The sequence below is a fragment of the Moschus berezovskii genome, chromosome 24, assembly GCF_049115385.1.
Source record: "Moschus berezovskii isolate FMDL1 chromosome 24, NW_MosBer_1.0, whole genome shotgun sequence".
In the NCBI taxonomy this organism is placed as follows: Eukaryota; Metazoa; Chordata; class Mammalia; order Artiodactyla; family Moschidae; genus Moschus; species Moschus berezovskii.
In genome coordinates, this window is record NC_142483.1 from 39,340,272 (window position 1) to 39,362,266 (window position 21,995).

General features: G+C 42.2%; 1 protein-coding gene across 2 annotated transcripts in view; it reads right to left on the minus strand.

The window, feature by feature from the left end:
* Nucleotides 1-17,043, minus strand: part of SUMF1 (sulfatase modifying factor 1) — a 95,521-nt gene extending 78,478 nt beyond the window's left edge. For both annotated transcript variants that reach the window (XM_055414361.2, XM_088831784.1), the window contains exons 1-3: nucleotides 16,756-17,043; nucleotides 4,113-4,286; nucleotides 798-872 (exon numbers count right to left, since the gene is read on the minus strand). In XM_055414361.2, the coding sequence (XP_055270336.2) occupies nucleotides 798-872; nucleotides 4,113-4,286; nucleotides 16,756-17,025 (519 nt within the window). In that variant the 5' untranslated portion in view covers nucleotides 17,026-17,043. The remainder of the gene's footprint in view (nucleotides 1-797; nucleotides 873-4,112; nucleotides 4,287-16,755) is intronic.
* Between the last annotated feature and the right edge of the window lie 4,952 nt (nucleotides 17,044-21,995).

The window sequence follows — 21,995 nt, forward strand, 5'->3', positions numbered from 1 at the left end:
CTGACTTGGGACTATCTCCTGGAGGACGGCATGGCAACCCCCTCAAGTATTCTTGCCTGGAGAATCCCATGGACAGAGGAGCTTGATGGGCTACAGTCCATAGGGTCGCAAAGAGTCGGACACGACTGAGAGACTAACACTTTCATTTTTCACTTTCACTTCAACTATACACAAACCTACTAAAATGTCTGCAACAGAAACCCTGAGCTCCCCTCACCACACAGGTGTTTCTAGAGGCCTCATCCACCGCTTCCACAACTCCCCTGGATCTCCTCTAAGAGAGGGTTCACCCCAGATGCTAAGAACCAGGATCTGGCCTCAACTTCCTGTGATCATCCAGAGCAAAGGGCGCCTTTCATAAATGCTACTCCGATCATGTGAATTCACAAATCCTTTAAAAGAACGCTCTCTCTCCATACCAACGCCTGATGAGACCAAGACTTTAAGAACAGAAGTAAACTGAAAATTTTAAAAAATACACATTTAACCCTCCATTCTGGAAATGACTATAAGTAAAAGAAACCCAGAAGTGTTTAAAGCCCAGGTAAGCTTCACTTATACTCAGGTACACAAGACAGTAGCTTAAGTCAGATTCAACACTTTAGCCACTATCCCAGGTTTGTGTTATTTTCTTCAAGACACGGTATCCTGGTCCATAGGCCTATCCTGGGGAAAATCTATAGCAGGAAAATGGTGAGTTATCTGGGGGGAGGGGAAGGACTTGTAGTTTGGATTTTTCAGCCAAGCTGTTTCTAATAAGCAGTAGAGAAATATGAGCCTGTTAAAACATTACTTACTGCCTGCTGGATGTCAGACTTCACCTGCTCACTCAACATGCCTTCAAAAACGAAGGAGTCACCAAACTTCTCAGCCTGAAGGAAAGAAGGGAAATAAAAATCCAGAAAAGTTTGCAATAACACATTTCACAAGTGCCATTTTCTGTGTACGCTACTTGAGTGGTTCTTCTTGTCCAAATGAACTTAATTTTGTCATATGACCTCCCAAAGGATTCAGAAATGACATTAAAGCATCTGGCTTCCTATTAAAACAGGACAGTGTCACTTACAGAGCCCATTTTCATTTTAGGCTCATGTAGCTGATAAGGATGCAGACTGGAAGAGATTAGCTTTTGAGCCTGTGATTGTTTCTGTTGATGGAAACACATCTCCCCAAGTATTACAAATGACTTTGGAAAATAACAGGATTCTTTACATATCAGATCATGTATCAATCTTTTCCTTTGTTCTACTCCTGGAATCTAGCTAAAAGCAGCAAATGGCACTGTTTGATGATATTCTGACACATTCTAGCTCCACTAAGGTGTCCGCTGCACTGATAAATCTCAAGTGCCCAGCTTGAACACCAGGCGGAAATCTGTATTTTAATCATTTTATTTAACGTTACTGTCTCAAGTCTGTATCTACTCGGTTTTCTTGGCTGCATGTGGCCCCCATCAGCTAATGTGCAAAGTAGCCTCTTGGTTTCCATGGTTCTACTCTTCCAGTTTTCTTCCTCCTTTTGGATTCTTCCTACTCATCTCCTGAAATACGTGGGCTCTCCTTCTAGCCCCTAAAACACTTGCTCCCTGGTGTTCTACCCTGCTTCTCTGCTCTTCTTACTCCATTCCAGTGGCTCTTGGGCTCTGTGCAGTTGAGATCAGCTGGCAAACTTGTTGCCACTACACATTACTGCTCCCCAAGCCCAGAGCTTCTGATTCTGGAGGTCTGGGGTGAGGCAAAGGAACCCACACGTATGAACAGCTAAGCTGGTGACTCTAATATAGGTGGTCTAAGTGATCCCACTTGAGAGACACGGACCTGCTGCTGGACAAACTCCGGCTACCTCATCATTTTAACCAGTGCCAGCACTTCAAATGATGCTCAGATCTCTACCTGCATATATATCCTCTCCTCACGATTTGAGCGTAACTGCTTACCACATCCCTGGATTTCAGGCCTTATGAGCACCTCAAATTCTTTTTCCTGATTCAAGCTCATCCACTTTCATGCATCCCAGCTCTTCTTCCTGTATTGCCTTGTGGCATCACCACGTCTAAAAACCTGAACCACTTCCTCATTCAACAACATTGATCAAAGACCTACCAGATGCCCCCCTTGGGGCTATACAAGGTCAATATTACATAGGCATGGACTCTGACCTTAGAGCACTCATATACGGAGCTCTTATAACGAAAGTCAAGCTGAAAAAAGAATGGAAGAAAATAAGTGCAACTTTATTTGACACTGGAAAGTGGAGAGTGTTGAGAAAAGTCTCCTTTTGAGAGAGTGGGCAGAGGAAGCCTCCCTGAGAAGGATATTTAAGATGAGATGACTCGAGAATGAGAAGGAGCCGGCCATGCAAAAGGGGACAGGCAGGAAATTCCAAGCAGGGGAAAGTATGGGCTGTGTCCCCAAAGATGGTAAAGAGTGTCCAGTTTGCAAGGAACAGAAACAAGAACAGCAGGATCAGAATATGATGAGCAATGGAAGTGTGATGTAAAATGAAGCTGGAGAAATGGGAAAAAACAAAAACAAAAAAGCAACTGTAAAGTGCCATGAAAATATGAAGTATTTTATCCAAAGCGGGAGCTTTAACCCTTTTTGTTCCCTAGGCCCTTTTGGCAGTCGGGTGAAGTGTGTAAAACAAAATCAACACAATTACAAAGAAAGCAAGTTATATCAAAATATTCGTAAAACAAATGTGGGCTATAGTAACATACACAGGTGTGTGTCTATATGTATGTATCAGCCTTTTTTATTTTTTAATATATTAAATAAGATCTAGTGGCAGGTCTCATAATTATCATTTCTAAGGTGGGGATGAATACAAGTAATTTTAAGGTTAAGATCTCTGCGATAAGAATAATGTGACACAAAGTGTCTGTGATTTCTGCTGAGGACAAAGTCACAGGCGTTGCTGCCATTTTTGTGCCACATGGTCTACTTCCTAATTAAAGGACATGCTCAATTTCAGTTAAAGGGTAACAGAAATCCAGATGTAGTATTCCATCATCCACGCTCCTGCTGTTGCTGCTGCTGCTGCTAAGTCACTTCAGTTGTGTCCGACTGTGTGACCCCATAGATGGAAGCCCACCAGGCTCCCCTGTCCCTGGGATTCTCCAGGCTCCTAGACGCCCTAAATCCTACACATTCTGTCTAATCTCAATGGAGAACCCTAGTCTATGGGAAACTTCCTGCCTTAGAAGCCATCTTCTAACTTCAGCAGACTATTGAGGAACTTGATCTGAGAGTATTCTCATGAAACAAAAAGAACAGAAACTTCTCACTAGGAATGGGAACAAAGAGGCAACCATTCTGCATATTTTAGGAAATGCCGAAGAAATGCAAAACCAAATTTGGAAGTTGTCTTGCTTTCAGCATTCACTCTGAATTTTTTTTTTTTTAATAAAAAAGATGTTCTACCCTGAAACAAAAACAAAAACAAGGCAGGGACTCCACAAACTGAAGGCAAGGGAAGAATCTTTTGGTAAGAAAAACGGGAAACCTATATATATACGACAAGGATATTTGAGACACTCAGAAGCTTCCACTACCTAGAAAGCCTCCCTCTTCCTAGTACCACTGAGGAAAAACATGCACTTTCAGAACATTGCTCTGTGATTCAGCAACCACAGCAATCGCTGGAATTGCCAAAGGAAACCTTGTGTTTCTTCAGGCACTGGAATAAAACCACAAAAATGAAAAGTTGCACTTCTTCATCTATCACTTATGAATTATACCATGCTTCCAAAACAGACAAACTATAATTTTTTGAGAGGGAAGAGTGGCCTTACTTTTACACGCTGTTATCTCAAAAAGCCTGAGCAGACAGCGGCACTTTTTGGCATAATACAGCACTGACACACCAGAGCATCAAGGTTAAAAAGACAGGGGCTGGGGTCACACTGACAAGGCCTGAACCTCAGCTTCACCACTAACCAGCTATGGGACTCAGGGCAAGGTGCTTTGATAATCCCCAGTTTACCCACCTCGCTGAGTTTCTAAGAAAAAAAAATTAGATGAAACATACATAAAGTGCTTAGCACAACACTGGGAACACAGTAAACAGTGGTCAACTGATTAAGTCTTTCCTCCCCATCCCAGTCCCGTTACCTCTGTCAAATAGCCAGTCGAGTTCACAAACTTCTCAAATTCAGCATTACTGACTTCATAGGCATCCATGTAAAAGGCATCAATAGCAACTCTCCTGGCAGGTGCTTCCCCATCCTGCTTTATCTGAGGATCATCTGTGCCCATTGTAAACACTCCGGCAGGGATGGGGACCATCTGCAGTGAAAGGGGAAACACGGGAAGTCAGGCCACCGCAGCCAGAGTGACCCTGGGTCAGGTGTAAAGCGCCAGCACACGGTGAGCACCGGACGGGGAGCGAACCCCCACCACAAAAGCCACGGAGAGATGAGTAAGACGACTCCAGACTCCAGCAACGGCAAGTCACAAAAAGAAGTGAAGATTCTTCAGCACAGTACTTTATCTAGAAAAAATTCTTCATAATATATATCTGCACACACACACACACACACAAATAAATAAATGAAAAATAAAAAGGGCTTCCCTGGTGGTCCAGTGGCTAACACTCTGTTCTCCCAATGCAGGGAGGGGCAGCATTCAAAACCTGGTCAGGGAACCAGATCCTACATACTGCAAGTAGGAAGTGGAGCAGCCAAATTAATAAATAAAAATTAAAAACAAACAAACATATCTGCACACACCATGGAAGCAGGTTTAGAGCAAGAGTCACCAAGCTCCTAATGACTGGAGGTCAGAGGCAGGGAGAATATTCCACTTCTTTATATATCCAAAGGAAATGGCAACCCACTCCAGTACTCTTGCCTGGAAAATCCCATTGTAGCCTGGAAAGCTACAATCCATGGGTTTGCAAAAAGTCGGACACGACTGAGCGACTTCATTTCACTTTATACATCTGTGCATTTTCCTCCTTTACTATGTTATTATTCCTTTTAAATTATTTTAAAAAGCAAATATAAAAATGCCACATATATTTTAAAACCAACTCAGTCAGTCAAGGTTGCCAATGATAATGGAAAAGATCTACATCACTCAAATGGAAAATCTAAAACATTTACTAAAGGACCATGCCTTGTCCTTTTTTAATACCTTATCAAAATTCTAACTGCAGTTACTTTGTTTCCATCTATAAGATAGCATATTATAAAGCAGAGACATCACTTTGCTGACAAAGATCCATATAGTCCAAGCTATGGTTTTTCCAGTAGTCGTGTATGGATGTGAGAGTTGGACCATAAAGAAGACTGAGCACTGAAGAAATAATGCTTTTGAAACGGGGTGCTGGAGAATACTCTTGAGAGTCCCTTGGAATGCAAGGAGATCAAACCAGCCAATCCTAAAGGATATCAGTCCTGAATATTCATTGGAAGAATTGATGCTGAAGCTGAAGCTCCAATACTTTGGCCATCTGATGCAAAGAGCTGACTCACTGGAAAAGAACCTGATGCTGGGAAAGATTGAGGGCAGGAGGAGAAGGGGACGACAGAGAATGAGATGGTTGGAGGGCATCACCGACTCAATGGACAATGAGTTTGCGCAAACTCCAGGAGACAGTGAAGGACAAAGAAGCCTGGTATGCTGCAGTCCATGGGGTCGCAAAGAGTCAAACATGACTTAGTGACTGAACAACTGTTTTACATAAATTCTTTTTTTTTTCTTTTTTTTAATTTTTATTTAATAAATGGTACAAAGCACAATGCCAAAAACATTAACAGTTAAAATTTCACCAAATGAAAAAATACTATAGAATACACAGTTGTAAAAAGCTACATTAAGTTATTTTACAACTGCCTCAAGCTGCAAAAAGAAAAAAAAACCCAATGCCATACCTAAGTTATCCCTCTCTCAAAGTAATGCCATTTATGTTATAAACCATGAGCACCCCATCAAAAGACAGGAACTGCTTTTGTTAATTCATATATATATATACATATATATATGACTGTATCACTTTGCTATACACCTGAAACAAACACAACACTGTAAATAAAATATAGTACAATATAAAATAAAAATAAGTAACAGACCTTTGGGGCTTTACACTGAGTTAGAGTTCCTATCAGAGGGATAACAGCACCACAGCCGCACTGAATCCTCATGAAGGAGGCACACGAATGACTGGATTACAAAGTTACAGGAATGAGAGTTGCTCACTTTCCAGAAACTACAGCTCACAGAAAACCAACAAAGGCATGAGATACAGACCATTTACTTATGAATGCGTAAAACTCAAGAAAGTCCACATTATTCCTACAACATGTTGAAAGTGCTTCAGAATTCACACAATACTAATTTTCTTATGGTTCTGGTTAAATTATATATACCAGTTTATAACAAACGGAAAATCTGTAACTCTGTTCAAAGTTTTAAAAGATTACTTAAGAATAGTTTCTTGTATTTCTATGCCACCTTTATAGTTCTGGTTTCTCATTTCTTAATTAGTAAATTCAGCATGCAGGTTCTATCCCAGGCTAATTTATATAAATTTTACATAAATTCTAAACACCGAGAGGACAGCAACTGAGGTTACCTTGTTCACATGTTGTCCTAGCACTAAACATAAGATCTAAGGATCACACCTAAAATTTTCAGTTAATAAACACAGGTCCAAGGTCATCATCATTGGGAAAATGCAGACCAAATCTACAATGAGATTCCACTTCACACCCACCAGCACAGCTGTAACCAGAAACATAGATAAGAACAAGTGTTGACAAGGATGGAGGAAAACCGCAACCCTCCACGTTTCTGGTAGAAATGTAAAGTAATACTGCTGCTTCAGAAAACAATGTCAGTTCTTCAGAAAGCTACCTAAACAGTTAACACATGATCATACAATTTCACTTCTAGGATTATACCCAAGATAAATGAATACATGAAAAAACCTGTACAGTAATGTTCACAGCAGCATTATTCAAAATACCCCAAAGTGGAAACAACCCAAATATTCATTTGTCCATTGATGAACAAATAACATGTCACACATCCACAGAACAGAAATCAGCCATAAAAAGAAACGAAGTACCACACAGGTGAACCTTGAGAACATGATGCTAAACGAAAGAATCCACTCACTAAAGGCTGCATATTGTATGATTCCATTTATACAAAACGCCCAGAGCTGAAGCCAAAGAGACAGGAAGTAGATTAGTGATTGCCAGAGGCTGCAGGGAGGTGGGCAGAGGGAGTAAATGCTAATGAGTATGGGGTTTCTTTTCAGGGTGATGAAATGTCCTAGAATTAGTGAAGATGCATGTTGAAACCTTGTGTCTATACTAAAACAAGCACTGAATTGTAAACTTTCAAAGGGTGAATTTTATGACATGTCATTTGTATCTCAATTTCTAAACAGCAACACAATCATACCATGTATTAGAAATATACTCTCCAAACACAGTGTCTTACATGCTAATCATCTGAGTGAAAAAGCAATTCACTCACTTCTCAGCAGATTAGGATTTGTCAGATCTCTGATCTAGAAGACAAAAGTTCGACTTGAGGAAAAGAAAAAAAAGAAACTAAAGAGTTATAGCTAGTAGGAATCTAAACAGAAAACATGGCTTAGCATTAAGAGCAGAAAAGTTCGAAAAACAAGATCAGAAGTAACAGAAAGTAATGATCAGTAATCATGGTTTCCTACTCTCCATTTCCAGTCTCTTTACCGGTGGTTGCTTTCAATTTTGTGCATGCATTTCTCAGTGAAAACGGAGCTGCTTTCATCTATGACATGAGTAATAAATGTTTTAATGTCCAATGTATTATTATTAAGAAGTCATCCCGACCTCGCCCATCCGCTAAGCCCAACAGGATAGCAATCACCCAGTTTTACTGGGGCTCCTAAATATATATCCCTCTCACCTCTCCCCTTTCTGTTTCTCAATAAATGCAGTAGCCTCACAATTGGCTCCTTTGCCTCCAGCTTCATACTTTCACGTTTCTCCTAGCTCCTCCCTAAGCCATCAAGCCTCCACTCAAATCATTCACACAGCAAATATCCAAGCCCCTACTGAACCTTCCAAAATATCTGTCTTCTATATCCAACACAATTTATTGAAGCTCTGCTTGGAACAGAAGAAGGTTGAAAACAACCTAAATATTCTTCAGTATTGGAATGATTAAGTTGCGGGCCACCCATAAAATGGAAAATTAAGCAGCTACAAGAAAAGAAAAAGAAGAAAGATTGAGGGAGAAAAGAAGACAGTTTTAATATATAGATATGGAGAGATCTCACCAGGATAAAGGGACAGGAATGGAGAGGACAATGGCCAATTCATGGCCAATTCATGTTGATGTATGGCAAAACCATCACAATATCGTAATTATCCTCCAATTAAAATAAATAAATTACATTTTTTTTAAAAAAGAAAGCAAGGTATGTTGTCATTTGTGTGAAAAGGAGGTGAAGGGAAAATATAGATTCACATCTTCTTTTTGTATTTGCTTTCATTTGCAGAATACTGCTCTGGGAAGATATTCAAGAAACTCATCCAGTGGTTCTCAGAGGGTAAAGTTATAATTTAAGTGGAAAGTTTTCCACCATACATGCTTCTAGACAATTATTTTTTTAATTTTAAAACCATGTGATGTACTCTCTATTCAAAAAAACAGTATAGTTTCAATTTGATTATGCCATTTTCCTACTTAAATTCTTTAGGGTTCTCCACCACCTTTCAGAGTAAAATAAAATATCGAAGCATCAGAGCCCATCTCTCTCACCCTGGACTCTATCTGCACTTCATCTCTCTGTGAATAACATCCATGTTCAAGGATCATCCCCTACAGAAACCCTTTCCTGCCTGCATTTCCCTCTGCTGGCTTGGCATACACCCCTCACTAGGGGTCCTTTGTTAAACACCATTCTATCCCAGCACCTGCCCTTGATTCCAGGCTCCTTGGGGACCAGAAATAAAGTTTCCATTTCTCTATCCCCAGCTCCCAGTATGGTGCATAATTCAAGGAAGGAAGGAAGGATAGAAGGGAGGGAGGAAGGAAGAGGGCGAGGAAGAAACTTCATTGAATCAACAGATGATTTCACAAATACAATGAAAAATGTATCGTTTGAATTATTCCTAATTATAAAATTCTCCTTCTTCTATAACACCATCCCAGACATGGATAGCGTGTCTGTATCACAGTGAAACCTGCTGAATAGACTCTGCTTAGAGACTGAACTAGGTTCACACATTATTCTCATCATTCGTCAAGCATCTGCGACACAAGATCCCTTAGTCCTGAGACGAGAAGTCAGAATGTTAAGCAGCTCTGCAAAGAAGGAGAAAAATAGAAGCCTGCAGATGAAAGCTTAAAATGATTATTAAAATGATCTAATAGAAGGTTTCATGTCTCATAAAGTACTTAAAGGGAAAAAAAAAGCTTTCCAGCAGCAGACAAGGAGGTCCTTTTCTGTGAACAGTTGTTCATACCTTCCTACAAACACAAGGCCCACAGGAAGCAGTGGGCTTCCTCGTATCGAATGAAGTTTTATGATTATCTCAGTTTTTCATCCCACTCTCCCTCCAGATGAGTACCAACAATACGAACACAATCACAACTTCCATTGTGGACTTCCGGCCTAGCATTTTTCCCCCCTCTTTTTCATTGACCATCAGAGATAGCTTGCGCTGAAGAAGCCAAGTTTCCACTCTGGAGGCTATAGACAAAAAAACCCACACAGCTCTGACTGGATCCTAATTCCCAAATTATACTAATGAAGTGAAACCTCGGTTCTGCAAATGTAAAGTGCTGCTCCATTGAAACCCGGAACATCAGGTCTCACAGTCGTAAGCCAAATACAAAGAGCCACTTTCACCACGTCTTCAGAAAGGTCCAGGTTCAAAAAGTCCATTCCTCCTTGGCAGTAAGCTCACACCCCACTGCAGCTGCAGTTTCTGCTACTGCCTAGCCAAAAGCACATGTAAAGTCAAGGTGACCCTCTTACCACTAGGACTGTATTTGGGCTACACACTCCGGTCAGGTGCAGTGAACATCTATTATTTTTGCTCACCTGGCACCTGTTCCTTCCTGTTCTTCTAAGAGCAAGTGACATCTCTTTGAAAACCACTTCTTCAGCTGGGAGTATGACACACAGTGTCTGTCAGTGGGGGAGCTGAATAACTGCTCCACCTCCCGTGACTCAGGTCTGATGATTTTCATCACCACATTCTTTTGACCACAGGGATACAATTAGGGACAGACACATGACCCAATCACAGTTACTCTCAGAACTTCTGCTGGTGCTATGAGGGAAAGAAACCTCTCTCTTCCAGTTTTTTTTATCAGTAGAAAGGATGATGAAGCTGAAACTCCAATACTTTGGCTACCAGATGCAAAGAACTGACTCATTTGAAAAGACTCTGATGGTGGGAAAGATTGAAGGCGGGAGGAGAAGGGGACGATAGAGGATGAGACGGTTGGATGGCATCACCAACTCAATGGAGATGAGTCTGAGTAAACTCTGGGAGTTCATGATGGACAGGGAGCCCTGGCATGCTGCAGTCCATGGGGTCACAAAGAGTTGGACAGGACTGAGTGACTGAACTAAACTGAACTGAACTGAGAAGGGATACTACCCAAACATGAAGCCAACACAGTAGAAAGAAGAGCTGTCAAGAGAGAGCCAGAAGGAGACCTGGAGATGCTGCCTGAGGTCCTGGATCCAGCTGTGTCTGGGGCCACAGCTGCACTTGAACTTCCCAGTCGTGAGAGCCCCTCCCCTAGATTTTTATCCCTCTTGAGAGTCCCCGGGACAGCAAGGAGATCAAACCAGTCAAGTCTAATGGAAATTAACCCTGAATACTTATTGGAAGGACTGATGCTAAAGATGAAGTGCCAATATTTTGGCTACCTAAGGCAAAGAGCAGACTCACTGGAAAAGACTGATGCGGGGAAAGACTGAGGGCAGAAGGGAGTGGCAGAGGATGAGACGGTTGGATGGCATCACTGATTCAGTGGACATGAGTTTGAGCAAACTCCAGGAGATGGTCAAGGACAGGGAAGCCTGGCATGCTGGAGTTCATGGGGTCACAGAGTTAGACACGACTTAGCGACTGAACAGCAATAATAAGAAGCTAGTTTTAAGAATCTTTTCTTTCACTTGCCTCTGTGGGTTGTTTTTTTTAAACAGAGAAAGCGAGATATATTTAAATATTATAACAGGTACCTGGTATGCTGCTGGCATACTCATATTCACAGCTTATAAAGTAAAAAACCTAAACTTTTAAAGTCAGCTCTGAAATAGATTCATTTTCATCAATACATTCACTAGTTAGGTCTGGTCTTCTGAAATGAGGTAAGTCAAATAATTGAGATTATTTGTTAAAGAACAAACTCAACATGTCGGCAGCAAATTTCAGTTAAAGTAACCTGGAAACCAACGCTCCCATAACTGCAGTACAAAGTTTGGGCTTTTGTTTGATACACAAAAACAAAATTAACTTATATGCAACTCTTTTGTGTAGCACTCTCCTTTTTCCCTCTTTCCTCTCCTTAAACCTAAGCAAAAAGCTAAAAGCTCTGGAGGAAGCTGAGTGAACAAGAGAACCAAGCTCCTTGGGTCTGCCCACAAAGTGCCCCCTTAACTATCTACGTAGGACCTACCTACCCCCATCATCCTCTCACTCTACCGCCACTAATCACAGATGGAAAGTCCCTTCAAGCCCTGAGAGTCTATGATTCTATTCGGCCTCAGTTGTTATGTCTGTAAACTGGGGGATAATATCTCACAGGACCCTTGGGAGGATGAGATACAGCAAAAAGACTATTTGCCAAAGGTTTCTTTAAAAAGTATCTGATACCCTTTATTCCCTTGGCAGTTTCTCAATATTGTAGCCAGTAACAATAAAAAGGTAAGATCATTCCAAAAATTGTTATACCATGCTTAAATGCATAAAGCACTCGGAGGATACAGAGATTAAAGCAGGACTAAAAAATTGCTTCCCATGTGGAATGAGACATCAAACAATTACACAAAAAACACTACTTTAAAGACAATATACACGTCTCCCTCCAACAACAACAAAATAGTTGAGAACACAGAGGATAAAAACACTACTTCTTCCTGGAGGAAAGGGGTCAGAGCGGAAGGGCATTCAATCACGCCTTGACACCCGGGTCAGCATTACCCTATCAAACCATGCTCAGACAGGAAATCAACTGACTTCACCTACACAAACAGAGATGGCAGATACAACTTCATCATCTCATTATCCTCAATGCCACATCAAACAACTATCGTAAAAGATACATGGAAATTAAAATATGTTGATACCCTTTTATAAAATAATCAGCAGTGTAGAACACTGTTAAAAAAGCTTTCTCAAAGAGCACTGTATATTTGGTTAACCGGAGGGAATTTAAGTAAAATTTGAAAGTATCTCTGTTGTTTCCCAGACAATTCTTGCTGCCTTAACTTTCTAGTGAAACTAATTCCTTGAGAGTAAAGCCCAGTGCTATTCACAAGGTGAGTACCTCACCTTGCCAAGTGCTCATTAAATTAAAATATTTTTTAAAAAAACCCTCACACCTAAAAGGTGTCACATGAAACAGGGTGAAGATGTCACCCCCCGAAACCTTAAACTACTTCCATTTCCTAGAATACACCAATGCATTTGTACAATGATTTGTCTGTACCCATGCTATTCTCCCTCTTGCAAGGTCCTTCAAGCTGGCCCGCCATCCCCAACTGCTGAAAATGTTTCCTCCAAAGCCTAGCTAAATGCAGCTTTCTCTTTGAGCACCTTCTGACTTGTCCAGGAAGAAAGAATCCTTTCTTCCTCTCCAACTGCTTTGTACATACTCCTCCTAGAGCGCAGTTACGATAGAAAAATGATGCTTGCATGTACTCGTGACTCTGTGTGTGAGAGAGAGACAGAAAGAGAAGAAAGAGAGACCTACCAACAAATAAATGCCTTGAAGTAGGGCATAAGTCTTTCTTTTCTTTATGCCCATTACACAGGACACAGTCTTACATGTGTGTCAAATTGAATTAAACTAAATAAAGAAAAAAGACTCAATATGACCTCAGTCAAAATCCCAGCAGGTTATTTGATCGATATCAATAATACGATACTCAAGTTTATAGGTAGCAGCAAAAGACCTAGAAGAACCAACACAATATTGATGAGAAAACCAAAGTTGGAGGAAAGATATTATGCAACTTCAAGACGTACTATAAACTACAGTAACCAAGACATGCACTGGTTAAAGAACATACAACTAATGGAACTGCAGAGAAAGACCAGAAATAGACCTCCAGAAACACAACCAAATGATCGGTGACAGAGGAGCAAAAGCAATACAACAGAGCTACAGCCGTCTTTTCAACAAATGTTGGTACACTTGGACATTCACACGGAAACAAACAAACAAAAAATCTAGACACAGACCACTCTTCAAAAGACAATGTCAAGGAATTGTGAAGACAAGCAACAGACTGGCAGAAAATATTTGCTGATGACACATCTGACAAAGAACTGTTATCCAAAGTAAGCAACCTTTAAAACTCAACAATAAGAAAACAATCTGATAATAAAAGCCAAGAGCTTAACAAAAACCTCATCAAAGAAGATGTACAGGTGGCAAAGATGGTCAGCATGTCAACCAAAAACTGCAAATTAGAACAAGATACCATTATAACACATCCTAGAATGGCTAAAATCAGACACACTGACACCACCAGATGCTGACGGGATATGTAGTAACAGGGACTCTCATACACTGCTGGTCAGTTCAGTTCAGTTCAGTCGCTCAGTGGTGTCCGACTCTCCGCGACCCCATGAATCACAGCATGCCAGGCCTCCCTGTCCATCACCAACTCCCGGAGTTCACTCAAACAATGGTACAGACACTTTAGAAGACAGTTTGGCAGTTTCTTACAAAACTAAATATACTCTTGCTATATGATCCAAAATCACATTCCTTGGAATTTACCCAAAGGAGCTGTAAATTTTATACACACACAAGAAACCTTCACCCAGATGTTTATAGCAGCTTTATTCATAATTGTCAAAACTCAGAAGGAAGCAAGATGCCCCTCAGTAAGTGAACGGATAAACTCTGGTACATCCAGACAATGAATCATTATTCAGCACTAAAAATAAATGAGCCATCAAGCTATGAAAAGGCATGGAGGAAACTTAAATGCATATTCCTAAGTGAAAGAAGTCCATCTGAAAAGGCTATATATCGTATGATTCCAAATATAAGATATTAGAGAAAAGGCAAAACTTGAGGAGACAGTAAAAAGATAGTGGTTGCCAGTGGGGAGGAGGAAGAGGGATAAGAGGCAGAGCGGATTTTAAGGGCAATAAAAATATTCTGCATGATCCTATACTGATGAATATATGTCACTGTACATTTGTCTAAACCTATAAAACGTTCAACACCAAGACTGAAGCCTAAATTACAGTTGATTGCTGAACAACACAGGTATGAACTGTGAGGGTACAGTTATATGTATTTTTTTTTCCAAAAGATACATACTTCAGTACTGTCATACATGATCTGCAGTTTGCGGAATCCTGGGATGCAGAACCGCAGACATGGAGGGCCAACTATAGTCATACAAGGATTTCTGATTGCACAAGGAGCCAGCGTCCCTAAGCTATATGTTTCTCAAGGGTCAAGTGCAATGACTTTGGGTGATTATGATATATCAATGGAGGTTTATCAGTTGTAACAAACGTATCCCTGTAGTGGAGGATGTTGCTAATGGGAGAGGCTACGCATGTGTTGAGGCAGGGAATACATGGGAAATATCTTTACCGTCCTCTCAATTTTGTTCTGAACCTAAAACTGCTCAAAAAGAAAAATCCTTTTGCTAAAAGAAGAAAGAAAATTAAGAGGAAAAAGAGTTATCATTAGGACCATGTATCTCTCCCATAATACTGGACTTCCAAAATTCAGAATAAATCGATAAGTGTCAGAATGAGACGAAAATCATTTGCACATAAACAAAAACACTGGAAACCAAGGAAAACAGAGAGACAAAGAATAGCCTCCTAAGAAGTCCTTTGTCTTGATAAGAAGTCCATTTCATGTTCAAGAATTAAGTTTAGGAGTCCTTCAAGGCTTGTGAGCTGTGTTCTCAACAACTGTTAATTTACTAATAACTTGAGATGCTGACAAACATTATAGAAACTGAATGGAAGTGAAAATGAACATAAATCCATGTAAACATAATATAATTAATTAATGTTTAAAGTGAATGCAACATATGGCCAAAGATGACCCATACAATACTCAATCTAGACATGAAACCACTCTAAAGGGCTGAAAAAAAAGTTTATCTTAAAAATGTAATTCAAAAGATATCTACATCTGACTCTGTGATCAATCAAACACTGGAGCTTTTAAAATGAGGAATGTTCAGAACTGGCCAGAAGGTCCTTGGTGAAAGTTTGACACAGACCAGTGTACATGCGAATAAGACAATAATCCTGTTACAAAGCAGAGCAACAGATGCCTTTCTCACAGAAAGAGGGACAAACTATCAATTACCATTCAAGTTAGAGGAATATGGCCAACACACACTGTAACGAAAGCTCCTTACCACACAAAAGATAAATGCTAATAATTCAGTGCATCCTTTGAGGAACAACAAAAATTTAAATGCCAATAATTACAACACAGGACGGAGAAACAAAAAGAAGTCCAGCTTATCAACTTCCTAACACTCTACACAGAGACACGAGATTATGATCCTGACCCCCATCACTCTCACCACCTAGCTGGGGCAAGACACCAGCAGACAAGTATCTTTAGTAATCGTTATATCAGAGTAAACAGATACTACTGTGTCAGCATATGGAAATACTGAAGGGGCAGAAAGGAAAGAGATCAGGTAATGTCTGCAGGAGGCTTCCCAGGCGGCTCAGTGGTAAAGAGTCTGCCTGCCAATGAAGGAAACCCAGGTCCCATCCCTGAGTTGGGAAGATCCCCTGGAGAAGGAACTGGAAACCCACTCTAGTATTCTTGCCTGGGAAATCCCACAGACAAGTCTGGCAAGCTACAGTACACGGGGTTACAAGAGTTGGACACGACTTAGCAACTCAACAACAACTACTCCTACTGTTTTACTTAGTTCTACACATCACATGTGCTAAAGTGCTAGGGACAGCAGTATAAATAGGAAAAGTCCTCAAGCAGCAGAATCTACAGTGAGAGACTACCGGTAAGTATACAACGTTACAGATACTGACACCCAGTGTCCTGATTCCTTCACAATTAGTGAGAGGAACCTAGGACTCCTCTGTCCATGGAATTTTCCAGGCAAGAATACTGGAATAGGTTGCCATGTCCTACTTCACGGGATCTTCCCAACCCAGGGATCAAACCCCAGTCTCCTGCATTGGCAGATGGATTCTTTACCCTGGCACTACCTGGGAAGTCTAAACCTACATCTATCTAACTTAAAATTCAGAGAACCTCATCAAGAAGGGTTGAAGGATGAGGAAGTAGGAAATAAAAGACAAGAAAAGGAGAGCCACCTGTCCTCAAACCAAACTACCTAATGCTCACAATTAGGCAGAGCACCAAGACCCAGCAGTTTTGGAGGGCGGAGGAACTTCTCATCAAACTAGATCGGCCAGTGCGCGACTTGGCGATGTGATCATAATCCTTACTTGCCCTCCTCCAACCACTTGGTTTACCCATCCCAACCCTGTCGAGGAACCTGGCGACCCCACCCATCATCAGGGAATCCAGAGAGCACCTTGGTGGGCGGGGATGGCCGCCCTCCGGGGACAGAGCCCGGGGCGTTCGCCTCCCGCGAGTATCGGTGCGCGGCTGCCGAGCTTCCCTGGGCCCCGGGCCGCTGGGGATTGCCACAACCGCAGGAGCCCGCGAGGGACGGCGCGCCTGCCTCAGGCCCAGCTTCTTCGCCCCCCGCCGCCCAGCCTAGCAGCAAGAACAGCGACAACAAGAGGACGGGAGTGAGCCCAGCGCCGCATCCTCGAGCTAGCCCTAGCGCGGGCGCAGCCATGTTGTCCCGCGAGCCATGTGACCCTGTAGGTCACGTGTCCCCGCCCTCCTTAAAGGGGCCAAGCCCCAGGCTGACTTCAGAAGTGGCCTTGAGAGTTGTCCTCTCTCCACTTCATTCCACGTAGGTTTCCTTTAGAGCCTTCCTCCTTGGCTCTGCTTACGTAAAAACAGCAAAAGCCCAGAAGTCATGAGCTTCCGCAGCCTGAGCGCCCCATTGTTATTTTTTGGTTGAAAAAATTATAATCAAGTTTATTGAGCATTTGTTATGTGCCAGGCTTCCCTCCTAGCTCAGTCGGTAAAGAATCTACCTGCAATGAAGGAGACATAGGTTCAATCCCTGGGTCTGGAAGATCCCCTGGAGAAGGAAATGGAAACCCACTCCAGTATTCTTGCCTGGAGAATCCCATGGACAGAGGAACCTGACGGGCTACAGTCCATGGGGTCGCAAGAGTCGGACACGACCGAGTGACTTTCGCTACTATGTGCCAGGCAGTAGGCTAGGTGAATATTTTACTTTTTGAAATTTCATTTACTCCTCAGGAGGACACTGAATATTGAGTTCACGGAACAATTAAGTGATCTGCCCAAGGTTACAAGGCAAATAAATGTTTGAAGAGGTTTAAACCCAGCCACTCTAGGTTTCTAACACATACCTTAAAACCTTGAGGGAGTTTTGTTTGTTTACCTAATTTTGGCTGTGCTGGCGCTTTATTGTGGCTGTTGGGCACATGGGTTTCTCTAGTTACCTCAGGCAGCGGATTCACTTGCGGAGCAAGGGCTTTTCATTCAAGCACTGACTTCTCTCTTCTCTCTTGGAGGACAGTCTCTAAAGCGCACAGGCTCAGTTGTGGCGCTAGGCTTTGTTGCTTTTTGCCATGGAGTCTCTTAGTTATCGGACCAGGGATGGAACCGAAAAGGTGGATTCTTAAACTCTGGACAAGCAGGGAAATCCCAAACCCTCATTTTTAAATCATTATGCTATTATGTAGGCATCTCAGGTGGGGAAAAAGTGGAAACAGTGTTAGACTTTATTTTTTTGGGCTCCAAAATCACTGCGGATGCTGATTGCAGCCATGAAATTAAAAGAGGCTTACTCCTTGGAAGGAAAGTTATGACCAACCTAGACAGCATATTCAAAAGCAGAGACATTACTTTGCCAACCAAGGTCCATCTAATCAAGGCTATGGTTTTTCCGGTGGTCATGTATGAATGTGAGAGTTGTACTGTGAAGAAAGCTGATTGCCGAAAAATTTATGGTTTTGAACTGTGGTGCTGGAGAAGACTCTTGAGTGTCCCTTGGACTGCAAGGAGATCCAACCAGTCCATTCTAAAGGAGATCAATCCTGGGTGTTCATTGGAAGGACTGATGCTAAAGCTGAAACTGCAATACTTTGGCCACCTCATGCGACGAGTTGACTCACTGGAAAAGACTCTGATGCTGGGAGGGATTGGGGGCAGGAGGAAAAGGGGACGACCAAGAATGAGATGGCTGGATGGCATGACCGATTCGATGGACATGAGTTTGAGTGAACTCCGGGAGTTGGTGATGGACTGGGAGGCCTGGCGTGCTGTGATTCATGGGGTCACAAAGAGTCAGACACAACTGAGCGACTGAACTGAACTGAAGTGAATCAGTGAGTAAGTGGAAAAAATTGATGAGAAAGCCCTAGGTGAGAAGGTTGAGCTAGGAATTAGAGTTAAAAGTACAGCTCAGCAATCAAGTCTTCACCATCTAGGACAATTTATCTAGAATTTTGCTCACCCTCCAGGTTTCTCTGGTGCTCAGACAGTAAAGAATTTGTCTGTAGTGTAGAAGACCTGGGTTCTATCCCTGAGTTGGAAGATCCCCTGGAGGAGAGCATGGCAGCCCTCTCTGAAATTCTTGCCTGGAGAATCCCCATGGACAGGCAAGCCTGCCAGGCTACAGTCCATTTCCAACTCCCACTTAAGGTCCTACTGCTGCTTTTCTTTCCCTTTCCTTCTAATGAAGCTGGATTGAAGACCTTGGGCTTGGCAAGGACTTGTATGTTCACCTAACAGCAAGACTGAAGTAGAGCCAACAAGGGAGATGGGGAAAAGGAATTAGATCAGAAGGGTAATAGGGGGCCAGATTATGTAGGTTCTGGCAATCTTTTGGGCTTTGCAGTAGGTCAGTGATGAAGAATCTGCCTGCAATGCAGGAACTCCTGGAGATGCGGGTTCAATTCCTGGGTCAGGAAGATCCCCTAGAGGAGGGCAAGGCAATCCACTCCAGTCATTTTGCCTGGAAAATCCCATGGACAGAGGAGTCTGGCAGGCTACAGTACGTGGGGTCACAAAGAGTTGGGCATGAATGAACAGACTTAGTACGCACACAGTAAGCTTTTACTCTAACTGAAAGGCAGGGCCATTATACAGTTGTGTGTGTGTGTGTGTTAATATTTATTTATTTGGCTGCACTGGGTATTAGTTGCAGCACTTGAATCTTCCATCTTCACAGTGGTCTTCAGAATCTCCTAGTTGTGGCATGTGAACTCTTAGTAGCATGTGGGATCTAGCTCCCTGACCAGGGATCAAATCCAGGCCCCTGCATTGGGAATGCGGAGTCTCAGTCACTCGAACCCTATGGAAGTCCTCCTCATACAGTTTTGAGAAGGTATCTCACACTTTTCCTCTTCAGTTCAGTTTAGTTCAGTCGCTCAGTCCTGTCCAACTCTTTGAGACCCCATGGTCTGCAGCATGCCAAGCCTCCCTGTCCATCACCAACTCCCGGAGCCTACTCAAACTCATGTCCATCAAGTCAGTGATGTCGTCCAACCATCTCATCCTCTGTCATCCCCTTCTCCTCCCACCTTCAATCTTTCCCACCATCAGGGTCTTTTCAAATGAGTCAGTTCTTTACATCAGGTGGCCAAAGGACTGGAGTTTCAACTTCAACATCAGTCCTTCCAATGAATATTCAGGACTGATTTCCTTTAAGATGAACTGATTGAATCTCCTTGCTGTCCAAGGGACTCTCAAGAGTCTTCGCCAACACCACAGTTCAAAAGTGTCAATTCTTTGGCGCTCAGCTTTCTTTCTAGTCCAACTCTCACATCCATACATGACTACTGGAAAAACCATAGCTTTGACTCGATGGACCTTGGTTGGCAAAGTAATGTCTCAGCTTTTTAATATGCTGTTTAGGTTGGTCATAACTTTTCTTCTAAGGAGCAAGCGTCTTTTAACTTCATGGCTGCAGTCACCATCTTCAGTGATTTTGGAGCCCCCCTAAAATAAAGTCTGTCACTGTTTCCACTGTTTCCCCATCTATTTGCCATGAAGTTATGGGACCAGATGCCATGATCTTAATTTTCTGAATGTTGAGTTTTAAGTCAACTTTTTCACTTTCCTCTTTCACTTTCATCAAGAGCCTCTTTAGTTCTTCTTTGCTTTCTACCACGAGGGTGGTGTCATCTGTGTATCTGAGGTTATTGATATTTCCCCCGGCAATCTTGATCCCAGCTTGTGCCTCATCCATCTCAGCATTTCTCACGATGTACTCTGCATATAAGTTAAGTAAGCAGGGTGACAATATACAGCCTTGAGGTACTCCTTTCCTGATTTGGAACCAGTCTGTTGTTCCATGTCCAGTTCTAACTGTTGCTTCTTGACCTGCACAAGATTTCTCAGGAGGCAGGTCAAGGTGGTCTGGTATTCCCATCTCTTTCAGAATTCTCCACAGTTTGCTGTGATCCACACAGTCAATAGCTTTGGCGTCGTCAATAAAGCAAAAGTAGATGTTTTTTTCTGGAGCTCTCTTGTTTTTCGATGATCCAGTGGATGTTGGCAATTTGATCTCTGGTTCCTCTGCTTTTTCTAAATCCAGCTTGAACATCTGGAAGTTCACGGTTCATGTACTTTGAAGCCTGGCTTGGAGAATTTTGAGCATTACTTTGGTAGTGTGTGAGATGAGTGCAACTGTGCAGTAGTTTGAACATTCTTTGGCATTGCCTTTCTTTTGGATTGGGATGAAAATTGACCTTTTCCAGTCCTGTGGCCACTGCTGAGTTTTCCAAATTGGCTGGCCTATTGAGTGCAGAACTTTCACAGCATCGTCTTTTAGGATCTGAAATAGCTCAACTGGAAATCCGTCACCTCCACTAGCTTTGTTCATAACTTTGTTCTCACACTTTTCCTGTTAATCAGGATCATTTTCCCTGCCAAGTTAGAGCCTCCCTGTCTTGCCTGGTGACCCCTGAACACAAACAGTCCAAAGTGCCCTGATGGCAGTCGTGGCTTGTAGTCCATTGGAAACTCTCCTGGGCACAGCAAGAGTATACTCCCTTTGGGACCACTACAATGTGAGCCTCTCCTGTTGAACTGCTGAGTGATGCTGGCGCCCCCTGCCTTGTGCATGCCTTGGCAGGTAGCATGTCCTCAGGACCTTCCCATAGAATATGGTGCTCAGTGGGTCTTCTAGCCTCTCAGAATAAATCCAAATAGCATTTCTACTTCCCTGAACTATGAAGTCCTTTCTTCCATATGACTCAGCAGCCCATGCATTTCACCTTCATTTAGATTAGCCACAGATTTCTCACAGCTTCTAGATCCACTCCAGCAGTGAGTCTGTCCCTATCCCTGGGGTCCTTGCCAAGGTATGAAATCCCAAGTCCAAAGTCAGTACTTCCAAATCCATATATTCTTGCCTTCCATTCTTATATTTTGGACCATTAATCAGATGCCCACATGGTTTGGGCCCAGGGTTTTACTCCCCTGGCTATGGTTCGTATGTGCTAGTTAATTCATTTTAAAAAAGCTTTATTGAATTATACTTCATACATCATACAATTTACCCTTTTATAAAGTATGTAATTTAGTGATTTTTCATATATTCAGATTATTATATGACCATCACCACAAGTGAAGTTTGGAACATTTTTATCACCCTCCCCAAAGAAACTCCAGACCTCAATAATTGTCATTTTATTTCCTCATCCCCAACACAGGCCT